Source organism: Bradysia coprophila, unplaced genomic scaffold (genome assembly GCF_014529535.1).
Source record: "Bradysia coprophila strain Holo2 unplaced genomic scaffold, BU_Bcop_v1 contig_687, whole genome shotgun sequence".
Taxonomy (NCBI): Eukaryota; Metazoa; Arthropoda; class Insecta; order Diptera; family Sciaridae; genus Bradysia; species Bradysia coprophila.
The window spans coordinates 591,496-614,893 of record NW_023503927.1 but is presented as its reverse complement, the minus strand read 5'-3'; the positions used below and the strand labels follow the sequence as shown (position 1 = coordinate 614,893).

The window sequence follows — 23,398 nt, the reverse complement described above, 5'->3', positions numbered from 1 at the left end:
CTTTCTCGCCAATAGCTGTTGTTCTATGTATCGTTTCGTCAATACCTTTCATTTAACATATCGCGTGTTTTGCTTGTTTTGCCTGTTTATCACTCGTTTTTCAAGCATATCTCTGGATGTCTTCGAAATGTCTTGCGATATGTTAAATGAAAGACGAATGAATTAAAAGATGAATCGACGATACGAAACAAAAAATTTAATTTTTAAGAAAATCGGATTTGTACAACAGTAACTATTGGCGAGATAGCAAGAAAAACTGCATATTTTCGTGATGGACCTGTTTTCCCGCACCTCCCATTACGACTTGATAATCGAAATGAGTCTCGATTCCATTTTAACGGATGCCATAAAATCGTTTTAAGGATTACCCGAAACGAATAGAATTTTCAATTTTCTACAGTCATAGGTCATTTATAAAATGATTTTATTGGATTTAATGTAAATAATACGAAAGCCGGGACAAGAAGTCATTACTCAAATACTCAAAGTGATTCATAGGCAATTTTCCATAAAACAAAATTTAAATTTCTTCACCATCTTTCTCGGAAATCGTCCAAAACATTGCGAAATACTTTTTTTTGTAAACACACGCGCGCGGTTTCATATATATTATAGATGGTTTATATACATATGATGTTAAGCTGGCGATATAAGTAAACAAAACAGAACAAAAAAATGAGTTCAAACAATATATAAAACACAATTCTTGTTCGCTCATATACACATGAAAAGCATTATTAAATTTGCTGATGTGTCTGTCGGTTTCTTTAATGGCTGCTGTCTTAAATACACAACCTACTCAAAATTTACAAAAAAAAAAAAAAAAAACAAGAAAGATAGATACATAGATGGATGGATGGATATGGATAGATAGATAGGTATATACACAAATAGCGAGCTCGATGTTACATTACAATATTATGGTATATAAACAGAGAATGTAGAAGAGAGCCAGCCCAAGTGGTCTATGTCTGGTACTTGGCGTTTTCAAGGCTACGGGCTGTTATCACAGAAGCACCACCGTCAATTAATTAATTAATTTATAAGAAAAAAAAAATATTTTTCATTCATTAGCTTTGTGTCGCTTGTGCTTGTGACCAAGTTATGCGAACATTAATTCAGAAAATTCAGAATTAGCTCAGTCTTTTCGGCGAAATATTTTCTTTTTCTTTTTTTTGTTGAGACTACGTTTCTATTTTTAATTTAATCTTTTTCTCCGTTCTTTTTTTTCGTTCTAGTGTGGTCGTAATTCCGATTCAGGTCTAACCATTCAACCGGCAACATTTGAAGGCATTGAAAAGTAAGTTGATTGGTGAGAACCAATCTAAATTTATTTTCGAAAAATCATTATGAAGTACTTAAGTGCTTGCGAGCAAGGTATACAGTAAACATAAGCCACCATTCTGCATAATAACAGATTATCGTTCCTGTCTTTGTTCGTAGTAACATTGCAACGCGGGTTATATCTTAAAACTACTCGTTTTTATGGCCTAGGCTGATTCATCATGAATGTAACTTAACCGGCTCAGTAATTTTAGTTTATGTTTTTGGGCAAACATGCCTACGTACATTCACATATAAATGTATACTCAACGAAATGACGCTCTTACACCGCGAGAAACTGAAACAAGTTTTAAACTTTTTGTGTTTGTTATTCTAATTTAATTTCCATAAATATTTTTCCATGAGTGGAAAATTAACGATATTTCACTAAACTAGTTGTTGCTGTTTGATTTTTTATGGTTCGATTTATTTGAAATAAATTCGATCGTTTGACATTCGATGCGAACGGTTTTATTTCCTTGTCACACATTTTATAGAAAAAGAAGTTTTATTTTCTTGTTCTATCCTAGAATTTTGTTTGGCATTGAACCGCACACTGAACATTTCAATAGTACATTCATTACCAATTGAATAAATGATGGAAATATGGTTTTTTTTGTAGCTCATTCGAATAAGGGATGTGACACCCCTCTAACTAAAGGTGTTATCGTAAAGCTCCTCAAAAGTGGATGCTTTTGCAATTTATTTCACCGAAAATGTACACACATTTAAAGTAAAGCGTTTCCGCTAAAACGTAATTTTTAAGATTACCGGTATTTCTACTGGGCATCTCTTTTAAACCTCACATCACCCTGCACATCTCTTCAAACGCCAAACGCCATATTTGACTAAGTTTAGATTGGATGTGATTTGGGTGTGAAATTGAGTGGGAAGTGCTATTTTCAAAGATTTTCTTTTGTAAAATCTTATAAATGAGACAATATTTTGAGAGTGCCCAATATACGAGTTTCTTATTTTTCGTGTTTCTGCTGATATGTGACAAAAAATCGATCCGTCCCTCCCTTATTGAGTCAAAAAAAATTGTGACTGAAATAAATGATGTGAAATAATATGGAGCTTATTATTCGGAATATTAATTTTTACATTCTAAAAAACTCTCAAAAATTCCAAAGAAAAATCTTAAATTTTCAAAATTTTGGGAATTTTTAGGAATTCTTGAAAATTCTGAATAGTTTTAAAAATGTCAGATTTTTTAGTATTAAAAAACCATCTAAAACTCAAAAAAATCATTAAACATTCTTGAAACGTCTTAAAAATCCTTAAAAACTCAAAAAGTTAATTAAAAATTTCTTTAAAATTCTAAAAAATTCTTAAAAATTCCTAAAAACACTTAAAAATTCCTAAAAGTTCTTTAAAAACATCAAATGATAAGCCCTGGTACTTATTGTGTGAATTCGAAAGTATTTTACTCAAAAACCTAAGGTAGAGTCTCGCATCCGTGAAGTAAAGTTCACTTTACCTCACGATTTTGAGTAAAAATCATATTTATCTGCAGAGCACAATGCCTATATTCACAAAAATATTTTCAGAAATTTTCTCAAAATTTCGTCATTCTCTAAAATTTCCACAAAAAACTTTTTGCGAAAATTCACAAGAAATTTGAGAAAACCACGAAAATTTGAGAAAATTCGTGAAAATATTGGCACTGGCAGAGCATATAGTCTAGAGTGTAATGTATTGTAGTTTACTAAAAAATCAAAAATTTTAGGAATTTCTAGGAACTAATTCTTAAAAATTCTTTTAAAATTCCCAAGAGTTCTTTACAAAAAAAAAAAAAACAAATAACAAACACTCAAGAAACCCATTCCATCATTCGCCCCATTATCAAGTAAGGTCTATTCAAAAACTGGAGGTAAAGTTTCACCTTAGTGAAGAAAAGTTCACCTTAACTCATTTTTTTGAGTAAAATTACATTTAGCTGCAGCATATGCATATCCAAACTATCGACTATGATACATTATAGTTTTCTAAAAATTCCAAAAATTCTTAAATTATCAAAACATTAGGAATTTATAGGAACGACTTCTCAAAAATTCTTAAAATTAAAAAATCATGAAAATCTCTAAAAATTCACTTCTTGTGGTAATTGCGAGACGAAGTCAAGGTTTGTAAACACACAAGAATCCCTTTACATCATTTTCCCCATTGTCAAGTAAGGTATTCTAGTCAAAAACCTGATGTAAAGTTTCACCTTCATTTTTCCTCACGTTAGTGAATAAAATCTTATATTAATCTAACCAAAGAAAGTCTCGAGTATGCTGCATTGTACTTTACAAATTGCCAACAGGCGAAAATAAAATTCTTTTGAGCATAATCCATCGTCCAGCATTTCGAAATAAAATTAAATTTCTGTGTTATATAAGTTGGTGACAGTTTTAAATGTCATTTATATTTTGAGAATTTGATATATTCCTGTCCTGGCACTAAGTTGAGTCAGTTGTGTGCTATCAATTACTGAAATTCAATGATTAAAGAGTTTTTAATTACACATTAACTTGAGCTCGTTTGTACGGATTGGTATCAATCAACACTGTAGAAATGTCTTGACATGAAATTTTTACCGAGAATTTAATTTCTGTTTTTTCAGGTACACCGTTAACCAGGATTTACTTTACAATGTCGCTTCGGAATGGTATGTATAGCTTCCTGTTAATATTTTTTTTGAGTTGTTAGACGAGAATTTTTTGAACGAATATTTCTAACTCTGAACTTATTGTTGGGATAACTTATGTGTAGCCGCTAATCACAGGCAATTTTTCCTACGAATCGACACACAATTAAAAATGGATGGTAATAAACGACCATTTATTTTGTTGGGTTGAACGTCATAACAAATTTTTTGTACCAATATTAGTTAGCTGTCGACCGTTATAACTGTTTTTTTTACCAATATAAAAAATTCAAAATACCATTTCTTATGATAACTACCGTTATTATAAAAGTAAATACCGATAAAATGTGAGGAATTACCATTGACTTGTATATGTGTGTGTAATTGGTAATGTGGGAAATCGTAATTTTTAGTTGGCTTTACCATTTACTTTTTATTGGCTGTACAGTTATATTTTTTGAATATATCAAATGTGTGTTGAATTGGTCAGGTGGGCAAAGGAAGTGTTAGATTCGAATTTTAAATTGGTAAGTCGATGAAAGCAATCGGTATATTTTTTGAATCTGTGTGTATTGGTCATGTGTGCAAATTCAAATCGTCGCAAAAAAAAATCCAAACTGAAATTTAGGAATTACAAAAGTCGATCAATGTTATTTTGCGTGAAAATCCGAATACAGAACCAAATTATAGACGGCAAAAATTTAAATTTGATGTATAAAAAAGTTACACAGACTAATTATTAGACGATGCGAGAGAAAAAAAATTAACTCCTAAGTTACCGACACCGTTCCGGCGCCCGGCTCGCATTGCGGCCCTCCGCTTCGCTCCGGGGCAATGGGCCGGATCGCTCGGTGTGGTGCAACGCTTTTTATATACAATGAAAGTTTGTATTCATTTCGTAAAAAGATGAGTTCTGAGCCAAACTCCTTTACGTTACATTTCATAAAAGGTTGAATTCCCCAGGAATGAAGTAAACGCCTTTACGGCGAAACGCAAATTAGGAATTGAGTTGAGTTGAATTACACTAAAAAAATAAGCATATGCGAATCAGGACGATACGCGAAAATTAGGAAAATTCCAGATGCTATTTCGCTGGCTCTTTAGACCTTGCACAGTGCCGCAAGGGTCGTTAGACCGTTATTTATTCTTCGTAAGAGTTATAGTAAACGATTAGATAGAAAAAAAATGTCCATGACTAGGCTTCGTCGACAGTCCATAGATTTTTTATAGATTTTTTAGTTTTGATTTTTGACTTCAATGGCTTTATTAGCTATAGTACAGCACTGATACAACGGATGAGACCGGCATAAAAAATTGATAATGACTGTCCGATAGTGACCAACTTATTTCCGAACACCGTTCGCTACTTTTACAATAGGTTATTATTTATTCCTAACACTATCCATCACGATTTCACCTTAATTTGATAATGTCGACAGTTTTGATGTACGATTTACCACATAATTATACTCAATACCTCTAATATTTTCAGATTACCATTACGTTTAAACGTTTAATAACGTGAAACAATATTAACACATTCAAAATAATTGGGCCTGTCAACTTTCGGCGCCCTGGACTTTACTTAAATAGTCGTGGAATGCCTCCAAATAAATTTCTAAAAATCTAGAATTCAGTTTTGGATTTTTAGAAATTTATTTGGAGGCATTCCTCGACTAATTAAGTAAAGTCCAGGGTGCCGAAAGTTGATTACCTATTACACAACAGACGAGAGTATAAAAGCTGGATGCTTAATAATTCAAACGAACATTTATCCATCCGATTACACTCTCTATTTAGAATTTGATTGCTTAATGCAATACTATCAATAATTAACATAAAAGCAGCAAAAGAATGAATATTGATTATCTACCAATATTTTTGATGGCTGATTTACCATCAAAATATATTCAAATACCAATTATATTTACAGATTACCATTAAGCTTAATACGGTGAACCAATATCAAGATACCAATATTTTTTCTTAATCTACCATTGTTTTCTACGTAGTTTTCATGTTATTTTTAGTAGTTACCACTAAGTGAAAAATAATTAAATACCAATTGCCGAAAAAGGAAATTTGTGATACATTACCAATATTTTACACTATAACTCGAGTTGTTCGTTATATTTTATCGGTTTACCAATAATTTTATCGAAATACCACTATTTTTTACGGACAAATCGTTAATACCGTTATTTTTTCCTAAAATATCGCTTGATTTAACCACGAATACCAATTCTGAAAATACCAATATATTAAAATGGAATTTACCAATCTTCAGTTTACCGATAAATTATATTGAAATGCCAATTATATTTGTTGATTACCAATGGCTATGGAAGGCACGACCATTTTAATATGTATAATTTACCAATACGAAACACAGAAAAATGATGCACGACCAATATTAAAAATTATTTTGACCGATATAACGAACCAATATTACCGATATTTTCCAATTAAAATACCAATTGCGGTACGCACCATATATTACTTCTAACCTACCGATTGAAAAATCTAGAAGAACAATATAAACTTTGGGAAAGTCATTAAATTAACTAAAAGAAAACTCTAAAAAATTTGGAACTACCATTTGAAGAAAATGATTTTCGGCTACATTACCAATACGTTAAATAAAGCAAAATGAGCTGGATATTAAAATAACATTAAGATTTTATTAATTGTTAGATTATTTATAATATGAATACCAATATTTTTTCTGAATTACCATTATCTTTTCTGACACGACCATTATAAATTTCGACATGACCTTTAAACTTACTTCTTTAAACTTGATCAGACACCGTTATTTTTAATTCAAAAAACGTTATTTTCATTTCGATTTACCAATTTGAAGCTACCAATGAAAATAATATGTTTTTACCAATAACGATTTACCACTATAATAAACCTAAATTTTCCGTTATAAAGTGTTTAATTTACCAATTTTATTTATTTTTTTAACAGTTATTGTGACTCTGATGATCGTTATTTGGTTTTTCTTACTACCAATAATAAGTTTTATTCAAATTACCATTAAATAAATGCAAGACGACCAACATTTCTTAGGAAAATGATCAATATCAGTTAATTTTTTGAATAAATATTTAATCACCGCTATTTTATGCCAAGTTTACCATTTAAAAAAAATCAGTTCTACCATGGCCATGTATTGGAATTACCAATTGAAAAAAATTAAATGATCGTTATACACTACCACATACAAACGTGTAAGCGTATAAAATGCACCTATAACGGTAATATCCGAAAAAATATTGGTAAAAAAGTTTTTGGAAAAAGTACTCCAATTGGTAAACCCAGAAAAAATAATCCCTCGAATATAATTTCCCAATTAAAAATTGAAAAATTGCAATTCCTAGATGCCTTAGAAATCGAAATCTTTTTCCCACGCGCAGACAGCAGATAGTAATAAGGAAATTCCTTTCATCTTTACATAATGAGAATCGAAGAAGCTTTACATTCTCATTTTATTTTGGTGCCAAGTGTACGTGCACTTGTTCGTTCGCTTGATTCCTCAACGTAAATATGTTCGAAGAAGTCTGCGAGTCTACTGTGTATCGCAAACATTTACGCGTTTATGTAAAAGATTATCGTCAAGGCTGGCATGTGTACGACATGTCGAACAGTATATTTTGTACCGGTTAATGCGTATTGATTGTTTTGTGAGTGATGCATCTTTGCTGCGACGAATATATAGGCGATTACTGTTCTAGAAACGTTTCTAACGTTTTTATATAACCGAAAGAAAAGCCGAACGATGTTCTATATTGCCCATATATGATGTAACGATTGCGTCCTCCTCTATAATTTCTCATCTTGTCATTCAAATAATCCGTCCAATAAGTCTTTATTACGGTAAGCTGTAACAATTCCACCGACTTCATCTGGTTTAAGTTAGATCGGATGAGATCAGATTTACAAAAAGCCGGTCGTATATGAATACTGAGGAGTTTAAATGCAAATGGACAATAACAATTAAGCTGAATAATTTAGATGAACCAGCCTAATTTGACGATTTGTTCAGTCGAAGTATTAATATTTAGTGTGGCTTTCGTATCGTAATTCTAATGAATAAATAAATGGCGAGTTATATCGGTGTAACAACTGGAACCAGAGAATATTCATAAAGAGATATGGCGAGTATCATAGAATAACCGACTCTATTATGTCCGTTGAAATGAAATCTGATAAATTATTTGTATTATAAACAAGAGACTGCTGAACTCAGTTTCTGTCCTTTTTAAAAACCGCCAACCGAAATCGGACACATTTCCCATTGGACTTTTTTTATATGTCTAGAAACTAGAAACTGTCTTCTACAGTCGAATAGTAGAAGCCGAAACCACTTTAAAAGAAATTCCTCGGCGCTTTTGTGGCTAATGGGGAGGTGATCAAAAAACGAAAACAGGCACTTTTCAAACTGAAACTTCTCCAACTACACGAAACGTACAAGGTCGTGTGAGATATTATTAGGTAGGTAGTTTCACGTACTTTCGGGGCAAACAGGATCTTATGGAGGCTTGGCATCTACGATGAAATATGAACACTTTAACACTTCCATTTCTCATAATTCATCGTAGATGCTTTCAAGCCCCCATTAGACCCTGATTATCAGGGTGACGCAACAGCGTGATACCAAATCTTTTACTTCATAAATCTTAACATGCACTTTACTATAAAACCACCTTCTCTACAGCTCGAATTGCTTATTTATGTCGTTGCAGGCTATAACAGAAGACGAATGTTGTAAACCGCCGGCCAGTACAGAGGCGTAGATACACAACTTTTCATGTAAGGGGCCGAAAACCAAAAAAAAATTCTGCAAAACTCCCGTTTTCGGCCACGACACATGAAAATGTTCAAATTGAGAATGTTAAAAGTTAACTTTCAAAGCCTAATTCCCACTATCTTCTGTGTGTATCAGATAACAGCGAGATATCTTCAATACTGTTCAGATTCTGAGGTTTTTTCTAACATATACTTTACTCGTCCAGTCATCATCGGAACATCTAATCTGCATGACTCTATAATACAAGAGCGTTTTTTTGCTTTTGTGAACGGTTCGTGTCTTTGCTGACTGAATATGAGAGAATGGTGAATAAAAGTTCCCAAGTGGACACAAGCGTTGCTAACTTCGTTCTGTTAGAGATTTCACCATTTTGACATTGGCACAATAATATTTTCATCAACCGAGAATGACGTGAAAATTGGAAAAAAGAAAAATTTTATTTTCCTGAACAATTATTGTGACGAAGTGAAGTGAAGTGTCGATTGTTCGTTTCAATAGTACAAACCAACCAAATACGAACATGCACCGCTACATATTCAGCCAGTTGAAGTGTTGTCGAAGCCGTTTCACAACATCGACACAAATATTAACCTCACATCCAACGGCACGGAACTTCAGCAACAGTAAATCAGAGAAAAATGTTTTGAGTCAAACAACGATACTAGTGCAGCAAGGATGCGACATCCAGGAACTGCCGGTGATTATGAGACGAATCGATCACGACGACATGGTCGCTCTGTGTTCGAACGCCAATTCGGTGAACGAAATTATGGGCCGACGTGTTGGTGGCGATACGTCAAAAGTCAACTCCACCGTGGATCCAGACATTGTCATCAAAGAGCTGAAAGAGTGTGTCACACAGAAGGGAGTGCTGAGTGTAATTGATGGTGTACCGGAAGTGGAACTAATGCCTGACATTGCACTCGTCGCTTTCGAGAGCCTCGTTAATCTTGGAACGTTAATCGATTTAAGGAATTTGGAGGACACCAACGAGATTTATGGGAAAATTATCGATTGCATTGCAACGAAATGTGATACCCAAAGCCTGTTGGATACGTTGACATCGTCGGTTGATCTCAAGAAAACATCGCAACGCATCTGCGACGAATTGTTGATGAGGAATTCCGATGGCATGCTGGGTATCGTCGAAATTTGCGTAACGGTTCAAAAGTTCGTTGAATGTCATCAGTATGAAGGAGCCGAGAAATTCTGGTCCGGCCTAGCCGATCAAGACAAGCATATCAACGCGAATAACATTAAGTTCATTTATCAAATTCTACCGAAAATAAAAGTCAGTCGACGAATGGTGGTCGGGGTGGCCGAACGTAAAATCACCGGTGTTTTCTGGAATCTTTCGTCGGAAGCTGTTGTCGACATTCTGAACGCTCTGGTTGAATCGAAACAAACATCCTATCGAACGTTGCAATCAATCACCCGCTGGTTGAATACAAACATTCATGCTGTCAGTGAGGCGGACCTCGAGTCGGTGGTCAAATGTTTCACAATTTTGGAGTATTCGGATGGTCAGATGGAAAAGGCGCTGGAACGCTACATAAAGACCAAAGGCATCAAAGTAAAACATCAGTCACTCATTTCGACCATCCTGACGCACTGTGCACGCTTTCGCATTCGCAATCCATATATCATGAACGGCTGCAGTGAATACTTTATCATCCATGCCAACGATTTGAAGTCCGAGCATCTGAAATCGATCTTTTGCCCATTCGGCCTGTTGGACTATCAACCGATCAACAGCGTCAAATTCTGGCAAACGTTCGAGAACTGTTTGAATTTGAATTTCGACAAAATTTCGGCTCGGGACGTTATTGATATTGCGCTGTCATGCCTGTACTTGGAAAAGTATCCGATCAACTTTGTTCAGCGGATTTTCAATCCGTACTTCCTGGATCTGTTGCACACAACAACACCACTGGTCGAGCATCCGAAACTGCGAAGTGATTTAAAATTGTTCGACACTGGAATGTCCATCGAATGTGATAGCTACAATGGCCCGATGCTTCCGAAAGGTAACAACGTCAACGTAACCATTTTAAAATCCGATCAACACTGTTAACCATTTAACCGTTCCACAAACAGATCATTCGGCGAAAGGCATTTGGCAAGATGGTCGTATCAAGCGTATCGTACAAAACCTTACCGATCAATGGGAAACCATATCCGGCGGGCCGGACAAATTCACTAAATGTACCGTTATGCAGCAATTGCCGCTGAATCCACTGTATTTGATCGATTTGCTCATTCATCCGGCCGGCATGGGACGTCTGTGGAATTTCAATACACACACCGATCGAGATTTGTACATTGCGACGCTGATTCATTTACCAGAGCATTATGATGCTAGCAAACAGCATCTTATCGGTCCCCAGTCGATGCGAATAAGGCATTTTCGACGACTGGGATTGAAAGTAGTGACATTAGACTATGAAACGGTGGCTAAACTTAGAGTGCATGGAAATGAGTTGCACAAATATTTGGTTGAACGGATGCGTGAGGCATTGTCGGCTACGGGCTAAGAAACGTTTTAGTTTTTAGACTTTTTACAATTTTGTTAAATTTTAGCTGCTCAAGTGAGTCCTGCATGGAAAATTTGTTCTTTCAACTAACTCTTTTGCCTCAAAAGTAAGATTTTTCCGATTTTTCTTGAAACAAAACAAAAATTTAAAATTTTAATCCAAAGACAAATTTATCCCTATCGTTAATTGTTGACCAGTATTTAAGAATTAAATGCAAGATGAAAAAGTGACACTGTGTTGAATTGAGTTATCATTTGTTACACCCCACGAAACCAGAAGTTCCATTTTCGTAGATCTTTAGAGAGTTCCGAAGCTTAAGTTTCTCAAAATTAGAGAGAAAAATCTTTTCCGCTCCGACTACAATTACAACGTCTTGCCATTGACTGATTGATACGGCTCTTTTATTAGTGAAACCGAATTTGTAATCCATTTTTTTGTGTAGCCTAATTTCTGCCCCAATTGTAAATTCTTTGTGGTATGGAGAGATGATTCTAAACTTAAAAGCCTTAAAACTTATTCCGATGGATTCTTTTGAAAAACAGTCGACCGAAATCGGACGCATTTTCCAGTGGAATTTTTACATGTGTCCAGAAAGGTATTCGACCCCAGAAGCCGAAACCACTTTCAAAAAATTTCTTCGAAGCTTGTGTGGCTTGTCGAGGTAAACGAAACGTACATGGTGGTGTGGAGTGTCATTAGAAAGGTAATTTTATGTTGTTTCAGGGCATGGTATAGTGGGGGTTTGGAAGCATCTACGAGGAAATATGACCACTTAAACATTGCAAATTCTCATACTCCAAACCCCCATAATACCTTACTTGTTCGGAAACAACATAAAATTACCTTTCTAATGACACCCCACATGAACATGTACGTTTCGTTTACCTCGAGAAATTTCTGTTATAAAAGTGCATGTTTTCTGGTTTTGATCACCTCCGACCAGCCACACAAGCTTCGAAGAATTTTTCCGAAAGTGGTTTTGGTTTCTAGGGTCGAATACCTTTCTGGGCTACAAAATTCCACTGAAAAATGCGTCCGATTTCGGTCGGCTGTTTTTCAAAAGAATCGCTCAAATATTGCCAATATTTTTGAAAAATGTGCGAAAATTTAGGGTAATGTTTTCCCAAGCATGGAATAAATCCTTTACCCAGGTTCTCTGTGCATGAAGAGGATTTTGTGGATATAGTGAAATCGACCCCTAATGCAACAGCAACTAATAAGGCTAGCACAAATCAGATCAACCTGAATCTACCTGAAACTTGATTAAATGAATTTTGACCTGGGTCCTAGGCTGACCTGAAATTTTATACAAATTAGTACGACCCTGACAGGTTTGAGAATTGAGGTTTTAGGCAGGTGAGGTTGCTTCAAAGAAAAACCTGACCTGACCTGAAATTTCAGGTTATACAATTTTTTGACTGCGGTCAACCTTTTACGAGCTTTTCCGATCAGAAAACTACATCGGGAAGGTAAAAAAACTGTTCACGTCTTAGTTTTCTACAATTTGACTCGGAATTCGCTATAGGAGTCGTTTTATCACCGAGGGTTTCTTAATCTGTGCTTTCAGAACCTTGTAAATTTTGACTTATTTGTGGAACTTGTAACTTGAAACGACTCCTTAAACTCATTTTTAAGATAATTTGGTAGAGTTTTCACTTAGTAAAAACAAGAAGAGTTTGAGGGTGCGTTTCTTGTTTGTACATTTATTGACAACTTCATTCTTCCACGATTTGGATACTTACGTTCTGGATCAATATGAATCTATGTTGAGTCTCTCTTCTCAGAATTATTACAGTCGAGAGCATACGCGTTTTACGCGTAGAAATAAACAAAAGATGATGAACTTTCCCATTTCTCACTGCAATTGCGTTGACAAAGGTTGACAAACGTTTTTTAAATTACCGTTAAACTTTGCCTGATCTTACCTTCAATTTTCAAATCAAATTTCTTTCTTCTTTCAGTCGAGTTATAAAGTCACCAGCCGAGATCGAAGTACTGCGATACGTTGCAAAGGTGTCTTCAGATGCACACAAAAAAGTGATGAAGGCAGTTAAGTATGTCGTCGAATATGTTGCCAATAAAGCTTCAAATTATAATTGATCACTTTTTACATTCTTAGGCCTGGACTCTATGAATATCAGGCTGAGGCCGAGTTCTTGCAACACTCGTATTTCGCGGGAGGTTGCCGGTAAAATAACTGAAGTCGAATATTTTGCCAAGCAAAAAGTTAACCGAATATTAAACCCTTAGTCATGCGTCGTACACTTGCATCTGTGGAAGTGGCGAAAATAGCGCAATTCTACATTACGGACATGCTGGAGCACCGAACGAGAAAATTATCCGAGACGGTGAAATGTTGCTGTTCGATATGGGTGCCAATTACTTTGGATATGCTGCCGATATAACATGCAGCTTTCCGTCGAACGGAAAGTTTACCGATGGTTAGACGAGTGTTGATGTTTCCTCATGCGACGAGGCTTTTCAAAAACCTAACTCTCATTTCAGATCAAAAAATCATTTACAATGCCGTACTGGCCGCCAATATGGCAGTCCAAAATGCCGCACGTGACGGTGTCTCATGGGTTGACATGCATAAACTGGCAAATAAAGTAATGCTAACCGAATTAAGAACGGCTGGTTTATTGGTTGGTGACATCGACGACATGATGGCGGCTGGAATCAATGGAATCTTCCAACCACACGGTCTTGGCCATTTGCTCGGCCTTGACGTTCACGACGTTGGGGCATTTTTGCCGCACTGTCCGCCTCGTTCAACCGAACTCGGTCTGAAATCGTTGCGTATGTCTCGCACGTTAAAGGCTGGAATGTACGTGACCATTGAGCCGGGCTGTTACTTTATCGATCATCTGTTGAACAAAGCGTTGGCCGATCCGGTGCAGAAGAAATTTTTGGTTCCAGAAGTGATTGCACGCTTTCGAGATTTCGGCGGTGTTCGTATTGAGGATGATGTTTTGATAACGGAAAGTGGAGTGGAAAATTTTGCCATCGTTCCAAGAACGTAAGGCTTGATGTTTGAGGGAGATTCGGTTTTGATTTGATTTTGAATTATTTTCTTTTCTAGCGTCGACGAAATTGAAGAGTTTATGAGAAGCTAAAGGGAAATGGCGGTCAACTCCGGTCAGCATTTTACAGTAAAAATCTTTTGGAAAAATAAAATAAAATTTGTTGGAAGGAAACTTTCGTTTTTTGTTGGAACTAAAACATCCAGAGATATGCTAAAAAAATTAGTGAAAAACAAGCAAAACCAAACGAAAACACTTTTCCGAGAGCTTCACTCCAAACTTCTGTCGCTGTTTTGGGACACTTTCTGTTGATTCGCGAGAATGTTTTTACGCTAGAAAGGTAGGCGGGCACCCAAAACAGAGATCGACAACGTAAAACTCATAATTTTTGCTATTTTTGAGTCTCAAAACAGTCGACGTATGTGCCTATTTCCCGCGTGTTTGTTTTTCCTGCTTTTCACTATTTTTTGTAGAATGTCTCTGAATCTTTTCGCTTAAAAATCGTGTGCGATATGTCAAATGAAAGATATTGACGAGACGAAACAAAATATTAAAATTTCAGAAAATCGGAGTTGAACAAACAGCAGTAGCTCCCGCATCTCTCCGACCGATTCAAACGCATTTTTCACTTTATATTTTTCTTGTTTATTTTTAAAAGTATCAAAAAGATGCGTTTCACAATAATACAAAAAAACTGTTTTTTAACTAAACTTAAAATTTAGACTTCGTACAATCACGCACTTAGCCACACACAACGCATTTCAATTTCGAAATATGGACAAAACATTGTTTACTTAATCTACTCGGAGAGTCAATGGCATTTAGAGTTAGTCTACTGTTATATGGACTGATAAACATAAAATTGATCGTCTCATATCACACGTTACAAATGCCAGGAAAATCTTCCTTCCGGCTTTGTAAATTCAACGTGGCGGCAAAAATACATTTTCGAGTTTGATTTGGTCGAAGAATTATTTTTTCTTATTCGTAATATCGCAATTCCTCAATGACTAAATCGTTGTTTGTAGTAGGTATACCATGGACACCTTTGGTTCCTGGTTTAAAATTCAGGTCTACCACAAATAAATGCTTTCCGAGCTCACGACATTTTGTCAATGAATTTCCAAATAGTCTGGCTATTTGAAGCAGTAGAAGAAGAAGAAATGAGAAGCAGGGAAGTAAATTGTGATGTTAAGGTTAACTAAATTCAATGGCAGTGAGATCCCTAAATTACGTGTGTCAGTTAGTGTAATGTACCGGAACCAAACATTTTTTTTCCCGATTGAAGACGGATGGAAATCAACGCTATTGCAGAAAATTGAAAGACGATTTACGTATTTACTCTGTGTCAGTTTCCGAACGACTCCATCGCATTGGTTTCAGTAAAATGACAAGAAGAACTTTTCTCTAAATGGCGAAATGATAACCTGATGCCCTGTCATGCGGAATTTTACCGCAAGGCAAGCGAAGTCTGACAGGAAACTATACGTAGTTCGACTAGTTGTTAAGAAATTTACAGAAATGAGGGGCATTTCTTAAAGTATTATCAGAAATATTCCAAAGCTGTTCACCAGGAAACATAAGCTTCAGCTCCAGCTTTTTCGATCCATAGCTTCAGGCTCATGCGAACGATTATTCTACTAATTTCAAGACTCTTAGCCATAGCCCCCAAATCCAGTCTGGGTGAAAAGATCTAAGATTTCATTTGATTGGGACTTCGAGAAAAATAGTTATTTGTTGAACGAGGGAAGAAAACTTGGGAGTTGCATTTCAAACGTAGCGAGTGCACCCGAGAAAATGCAATTTCCAATTTTTTTTCCTCATGTCAACACAACGTTTTTCACAGCAAAGGCTTTCGAAGTTTTAGCCGCTCTGGGGACCAATGGAGCTCATATTAAAATGCACAGCACAACAAGAGCAGCACAGTAAATACATCCATATAGCCATTCGACTACACAAACGGGATTAATTCGAAAATATTTGATTATAGTATCTGGCACTGGTACACACAAACGCATGGTAAGCACTGTAAGCACCATTTACCAGTCACTTTACATGGACTCTAAAAAAAACCGATAATAATTAATTCGACGACATTCAAATATTATATCACAATGTGAATCAGCATGACAAACAAACAATCGCAAAATTCTTTCGTGTTTTAAAATACCTGAAACCTATCAACTTTGAGGACTTTGTTTTTTTTTACTCTTAATCATTATTAGGTAAGTTAATTAAATGCTAAGTGAAAAAATGTTTTACAGACACGGATTGATTGATTACTATCTGTCCATCGGAATCAGTTTTAACATTTGAGATGAAAATTTCCATTTCTCTTTCAAATTCATTCAATCTTTCGATCAAAGTTTATCGGAAATATAATCACCAATTAAGCGAGACTCTACGTTTTCTGCATGGCAATTTTTTTTTTAAATTCATGTCGATTACTGTTGAGAAGTGACATCTAGGGATGGGAGGCGTTCAAAATTATCGATAATATCAATCGAAAGAAATTATCGATAATCGATTAATCATATCGTTATCGATAATTTAATAATTATCGATAATTATAAAAATGTCGATATTTTGATATTTATCTGAAAATTCATGATAATATACCGATATATCGGAATATATCGATAAATATCGGATTTCCGGACCGAAATATCGATATATCGAATTATCGATGTCTTGATAATTATCAAAATATCAATAATTATCGATTATCGATATTTTTTTGATAATTTTCGATAAAAAAAGTCGATAATTATCGATTATCGATAATTGATAATTATCGATAATCATTTTCATTATCGCCCATGCCTAGTGACATCAAATTTATATTCAGTTCTGTGTCGGATCAGTAAAAAAAACGTTTTTAGGATCAGACAGAAACGAGAGCTTGCCTAATTTGTTTGTCTGTCCAACTGGGCTTAATATTGGGAATTTGAATTTTTACATTCTGAAAATTCCGAAAGAATTCTGAAAGTTTAGAGGAAATTCTGAAAATTAAAAAAATCTTAAAATTCCAAATACTGAAAAGTGCGAAAATTTTTGAAAATAATTCCTAAAATTTCTGCAAAGTTCTTTGTAAATTCTAAGCTCTGAACATTTCTAAAATTCCCAAAAGTTCGTAAAAAACAGAAGGTTCCGAAAATGTTCCAAGAAAATTTTGAATGTATTCCTACAGTTAGAGGCAGTGAAATTTCAGCATGAACTTACTTCAGAGGATTTTCAGATGATCCACACGAACAATCAGAACTGTTTATACGTCTTTATACGGTTTTACCACTACTACGCTCGTGGATGTAACAGCTTCAACCGAATAAAAAAGAATAAACAGTTTTGATTGTATGTGTGGATCAGCTGAAAAACAGCTGAAGCAAATTAATGTGCTGAAAATTCACTGCATCTGACTGTTAGATTCAGAAAATTTCCGAGAAAATTCAGAAAATTTCTAAAATTCCGACAGAAAATTCTAAAAGTTCCAAAACTTCGGAAAAAATCAGAAAATTTCGAAAAAAAAGCAGAGAAAATTCTGGGGCAGTTTTGAAAATTCTGAAAAAAATTCCAATAACTAGCCCTGCAAGCTGCACAATAAGCTGTACAATGAGTCGTTAATCAAATTGAAAATTCGCTTACGTTCTAATTAATTTTCTGTTCTTAGCATCTTTTGGATGAGTAATAAGGATGGTGAATTATATCGATAAACTGGCTCACCTTAACTTAAGGTCCTTAAGCCTATAATTTGTTATGTTTTCAACATTGAAATATTTTATGCGTTAGATTTATATACTTTCCATTATGGTCTCTTACCGCAGTAAAAAATCTTTCTCTCTCTCTATCTCTGTCAACAACATTCACTCCACTTTAACACACTCACACCCACAGAACTCGCACCTTTCTTAAGTTTTAATTCATTTTTATATAATACGACGGAAGATATAATAAATTTAAATTAAATTAACTGTGACGCTTACATTGAAGAGTAATTTTCGTTTAAACTTAAAAACACACTGATTCCTACGGACATTCACTTTGTAAGCTTTTGCCAATAACAGTGGACAATTGACTAAATGACGGTCTCTCTTTGGGATTCACGTTCCAACAGGATGTCTGCAATGGAAAAAAAAATTAGATTTTCGAAGGAACACAGGCGATGATGTTGTCTAATTCGCAATTTGTATCAAGACTTCAGTGTTGATCATGGGACCACAGGACGATGTCCATCATAGAACCACAGGCTAAAACCTTCGCCAAATTGTAACAATATTTGAAACGTAAAGGGCCCTAATGGAAGCAGGCATAGCCTGAAATCTCAGTCAGCTTACATCGTAAAGTAGAAGATATTTTGAGATACACTCTAGGCCCCTTCCAGCACTCCGACACCAACGGGAACAGACAAAAAATGGAGATATGGCATCGATTTCAAACTGTGGTCTGATATAATGGACTCTCGTACAAGCGGACTCTCGGTCTATTTATTCTATCTCTTCGAAGCAACAGAACACACTCACCAGAATAGTTTTCAGTTCCGTCGGCGTTTGTTCGGCCAATTTGCGGTCTAATTTATTTTCTTTGGCCAATGTCATGAACTCATCGTCTGTCAGTTCCTCCAACGGGAGACCAGCAGCTCTAGTGTACAATTCCCACACCAATACTCCATACGCAAACACATCACTCTTAGTCGAAAAATCGTCGTCGCCTAAGCATTCCGGTGCCATCCAACGCAACGGAATCAGAGCATTTTTGTGTTTGTAATACTCTTTGCTGTATGTGTCCAGCAGCGACGGATAGGAGACTTTTGCGACCAAATTGCTCGTAATGACGCAATTCCTTGCGGCTAAATCGCGGTGAATGTATCGTGAACGATAGATGGCGTCCATGGCACGGGCTATCTGATGAGCAATCGATAAGATTTCCCGATTTTTCAGTTGCTTTGTCGTTGAGTCATTAGCGTCACTTGTTGAAATTAAAAACTGCTTCAAGTCACCCCAATCGGCGTACTCGAGTACCAAATAGTGTGGATCTTTGTCACGGCACAGACCGTACAGTTTTGTCACATTCCGATGGGATATGGCGCGGAACATTTCAATCTGTCGTCGGAATTCGATGCAAACACTCTCGTCTTTGACATTGTTCAGAGCCTTCACCAAAACCTCCTTAAATTCAGTCTCTGCTTCTGGTTCCTCTTTAATTTCGTTGATTTCGTTCAGCGATGTCTTCGACCTCTGCTTTTGCTTTTCGTTTCCTGCTGTCTTGGCACTGTCATCGCTGGTCTTAATTTCACTGGTTTTGATCTTCCCGATGAACACTTCACCGAAATCACCGTTTCCGATCCGTGTCAGATCAGTCAATGCATTCCGCGGAACGGTTATCTGATCGAAGTTAGTTGACTTCTTCGACGCCTTTGAATTCACACTGTTGACAGTGTCGTCACTCTTCTGTGCATTATCGCTCTTGTTATGATTACTTTTGCCATTCGCCTTCGGTTTGTGATTGCCGGGAAGGCACGGTTCGATTTCCGCCATTTTGTGAATTTCACCGTTTCCATTCTCAATCATTTCCTTGTCCATCTCATTCAGACGAGCCTTCCGTGCTTGACGTCGATAGCGGCACCACAACATTAGTCCAACGACCAATATTATGTACGCAAAAGCCACCGACATTGTTATCAATACAGCTCGTGTGATCATAAAGCCATCTCCACTTTCTTCGGCAGTGAACTCATCAGCGGCTGTGTGGGAAAAATCGCATTGAAAAAACCGGAAAGTCGAGGATTAAACACAACGCATTACCTTTGACATTCAATCGAATTTCCTCACGCTTCAGACCGGCACTGCTTCCTATCGTACACCCGTACGCTCCCTCATCGTCCAAATGAATCTCTACGATGTGTAGCGTTCCGTTTTCCAAAATATGGAACCGAGACGAGTCCGAATCGTTGTTGACAATGTACTCCAGATCTTTGTCCCACTGGATGGTCGGCATGGGATCGCTAAGTTTAAAAATCGGAATGTAATTCGAAACATCGAAAAATTAATTTGATTTACTAACCCGGTAGCCTGACAATGAATCATGACAGAATTCATCTCGTACGCCTGGATCGGACCTTTTGGTGCGACCAGAAATTTGGGTGTAACAACAGCTGCGATTGATACTGTTGCCTTGATAGTTCCTTGAGTATTTGAGGCGACGCAGGTGTAATTTCCCTTATCGTCGATGGTAACGTTCTTGAAAATCAACGTGCCATTCACATCAGCGAGGTTGCTCGGAAGACTCTCCGAATTTTCCTAAAAATCGAAAAGTTTTGAAATCTTGCACCGAAGGATCACAAATCAACGAGGAACTAACCTTGGTCCACTTGACTTGCGGTGTTGGCGTCCCTTGCACTTTGCAGTGAACCTTTCCAAGGGTTCCCATTTCCAAATTCTTTGAAGTCGGTTGAGGCACAAACTTGAGCACTTCAATGACAGTCAGATTCGTTTTCCTTGAACTGATTGGATTATCATTTTCGTGGAAGGTGTTGCATTCGTAGATTCCATGATCGCTTGAGATCACTGCTGCGAACGTTAAGGAACCGTTTTTCCGGTTGATTGAGATCCGAGCTGAAATAATGGTCAACACATTAGCGTCATCTCCTACAATTTCTTCTTTCATCATCCACCACTTACCATCGTCCCGCTGAGGACTACTTTCCATGTTACCAGATTCGGTTCCAATCGACGCCGGCGAATTTATATCAATTTGCCGGAAGGGTTTTCCGTCCTTCTTCCATTTGATTACAGATGGAGTTTTCTTGCCCTTGCCTATGTCGCATCCCAACGTGACGCTCTCATTTTCATCGATCGTAACCGTAGTCTCAGACTGCTTGGACATATTTTCGGGTGCGATATTATCACTGATGAATTCCTGCGTTCGGTCGCTTCGCTTCTTGCGGCATAAATACAATCCACTTGACCGGTCCTCCTTATGCATTTCAATAATTCCATTTCGGCAGCAACCGGATGGTGTCTTAACGATTCGATCAAGTAAATCACCGGAATGTATCGACTGATCGACATCAACGTTCAACTGAAAATTCCTTTCGATCAATTTGCTATTTCCCAAGGTCTGACGGAATCTACAGCTATATAGGCCGTTGTCCAGGGATGATGAGTTGCGAATTATGATGTGGTGTCCATCAACGGTGATTCGTTCATTCGGCTCAATCTTAACGAAATCCTTGAACCACTGAAACTGAGCATTCTTCGAATGTTTTGTGTGGCAGGTCATTGTAACAATGTTGGACGATTTCATTGAAGTTCTACGGTGTACCGAAGTTGATGAGATCCCTGGAAAACAAAAGAGAAATTCAATTAATTTCGGATAAAGGAAACGAAAACAGAACGAAATTCAACTCTTTTTGCGGTTCGCTTTTTCTATTTTCTTTTATGCGACGACGAAACAAAGATAAGGTTTGTGTTTACCATGAATTAATTGTGTATACATTGCGTAACAATCGGAGACGTTTTTAACGGCAATGACAGTATACTGTTCTATAGAAAGGTTTGTCATTGCTGCTGGGCGGATCAAAGAAATCCAATTAATGTTAAGCATGAGAGAACGACATCATGCTAGAGATGTATTATGACAAAACATCAATATCGTTTCCAATGGAGATGGTTGAATTTACCGAGAACTACGAGCTGAACAATCAACCGAAGCAAAAATTCTTTTAAAGGGATTATGTGACTTTTCACAACGGAGGAGTGAAAACAGTCATTTTCTCATCTCAGATTCAGAAGCCTTTGTTGTGAAAAAAGTTGTTTTGACCTAGGGAAGAAAGTAGAAAGTAGTGATTTTAGAGCGCAGTGACAGTTGCAAAGAGAAAAAACTCTTGAGAAAATAGAAAAATTTCTTATCTGAACGGTCATCAGATAAAGCGTCAACGCAAAGCGTCACCGAATTTGAGTGGAGAAGATGAGGTTATTCACGACGCACGTACACGATAGTTATTTGTGTACTTGGTTTGGACGATATATTTAAGCTATTTTGCGAGTTGTACAAGCGAAAATAGCTTAAAAACATCGTCCAAACTAAGTACTCAAAAAAAAATTCATGCAGAGGGAAAAAATCGATAGAAAATTTCCAAAATTGACCTCGATTTTGGCCCCAAGGCATGAAAATGACAGAAAATTTTGGAACGTTGTTTAATACTGATTTATCACCACATCTGATTAATTAGCTTCCAGCCTCAGCGTATCGTATAAAATCAGGAAATTCGAATATTAACAGAAGCACAGTATCCAAATAAAAGTCTTAATATATTCAATAAAGTCTTCAATTGTCGAAATAACAGGTCTTCCACTCACTGGGAGCATGCAGGAGTCGAGAACTGAGACGGGAACATTTTTCAAGTAAATAAATCTGCTTGCAACGGAGTGATGTTAATCTATTACAGACGGCAGGTATATGACCAGTATTATTATCGGAACTATTACTTCAATCGATCAAAATATTTTCAATCTGTTGATTTCAAATCTTGTACTTCATTTTTTTAAACATGCATTTTACTACAAAAAGGACCATATTACACAGAGTTTGTCACTATTTTAGTCGTCGTTAGCGACATGTGACAGGTTAGAAAAGAAATTTTCTCCCGTCAAAGTATTGGAAAGTGCGAATAAATTAAATTCCTTGACAGACAGATAAATAAAATTGAACTGAGGAGAACCGACACGTTTACCAAATCATTTATGAGTGCCGAAAAGCCTGACGAGAATTTAGCTATAGCAATGGAATGAGGAATTTACTTTACCATGTTAAATTAATGAGCAGAGCCGCTAACGCTAATTTCCAATGCTAAATCCGCTAACATCAACGGTATTGGCCTGTCAAGAAATGGCACCATTGTGGCACCAGCCACACAAGCTTCAAAGAATTTTTTTAAAGTGGTTTTGGCTTCTAGGGTCGAGGTCTTGTCTTGTTTCATATAAAAAATTCCACTAGAAAATGGGTCCAATTTCGGTAGGCTGTTTTTCAAAAGAATCCCTCAAATAGGCTTTTTTCGGCCGAATATTTACTGCGA

General features: G+C 36.4%; 3 protein-coding genes across 4 annotated transcripts in view; 2 read left to right on the top strand and 1 right to left on the bottom strand.

Annotated features, from left to right (window-relative positions):
* The window catches only part of LOC119083481 (xaa-Pro dipeptidase), a 91,427-nt gene extending 76,905 nt beyond the window's left edge, over window positions 1-14,522 (top strand). For both annotated transcript variants that reach the window (XM_037193206.1, XM_037193205.1), the window contains 7 exons: window positions 1,239-1,300; window positions 3,932-3,976; window positions 13,267-13,359; window positions 13,425-13,493; window positions 13,556-13,746; window positions 13,811-14,324; window positions 14,388-14,522. In XM_037193206.1, the coding sequence (XP_037049101.1) occupies window positions 1,239-1,300; window positions 3,932-3,976; window positions 13,267-13,359; window positions 13,425-13,493; window positions 13,556-13,746; window positions 13,811-14,324; window positions 14,388-14,421 (1,008 nt within the window). In that variant the 3' untranslated portion in view covers window positions 14,422-14,522. The remainder of the gene's footprint in view (window positions 1-1,238; window positions 1,301-3,931; window positions 3,977-13,266; window positions 13,360-13,424; window positions 13,494-13,555; window positions 13,747-13,810; window positions 14,325-14,387) is intronic.
* LOC119083479 (FAST kinase domain-containing protein 3, mitochondrial-like) lies at window positions 9,135-11,531 on the top strand. The gene is made up of 2 exons (XM_037193202.1): window positions 9,135-10,798; window positions 10,869-11,531. Exons 1-2 carry the CDS (start codon window positions 9,292-9,294, stop codon window positions 11,303-11,305), a joined length of 1,944 nt encoding a protein of 647 aa, XP_037049097.1. The 5' UTR covers window positions 9,135-9,291; the 3' UTR covers window positions 11,306-11,531.
* A 3,322-nt stretch (window positions 14,523-17,844) lies between the features above and the next one.
* LOC119083477 (tyrosine-protein kinase-like otk) overlaps window positions 17,845-23,398 on the bottom strand; it is a 32,127-nt gene continuing 26,573 nt past the window's right edge. Inside the window, exons 4-9 of the mRNA XM_037193198.1 lie at window positions 21,003-21,662; window positions 20,683-20,936; window positions 20,386-20,621; window positions 20,127-20,326; window positions 18,846-20,065; window positions 17,845-18,444 (exon numbers count right to left, since the gene is read on the bottom strand). Coding sequence (XP_037049093.1) covers window positions 18,352-18,444; window positions 18,846-20,065; window positions 20,127-20,326; window positions 20,386-20,621; window positions 20,683-20,936; window positions 21,003-21,662 — 2,663 coding nt within the window. The 3' untranslated portion in view covers window positions 17,845-18,351. The remainder of the gene's footprint in view (window positions 18,445-18,845; window positions 20,066-20,126; window positions 20,327-20,385; window positions 20,622-20,682; window positions 20,937-21,002; window positions 21,663-23,398) is intronic.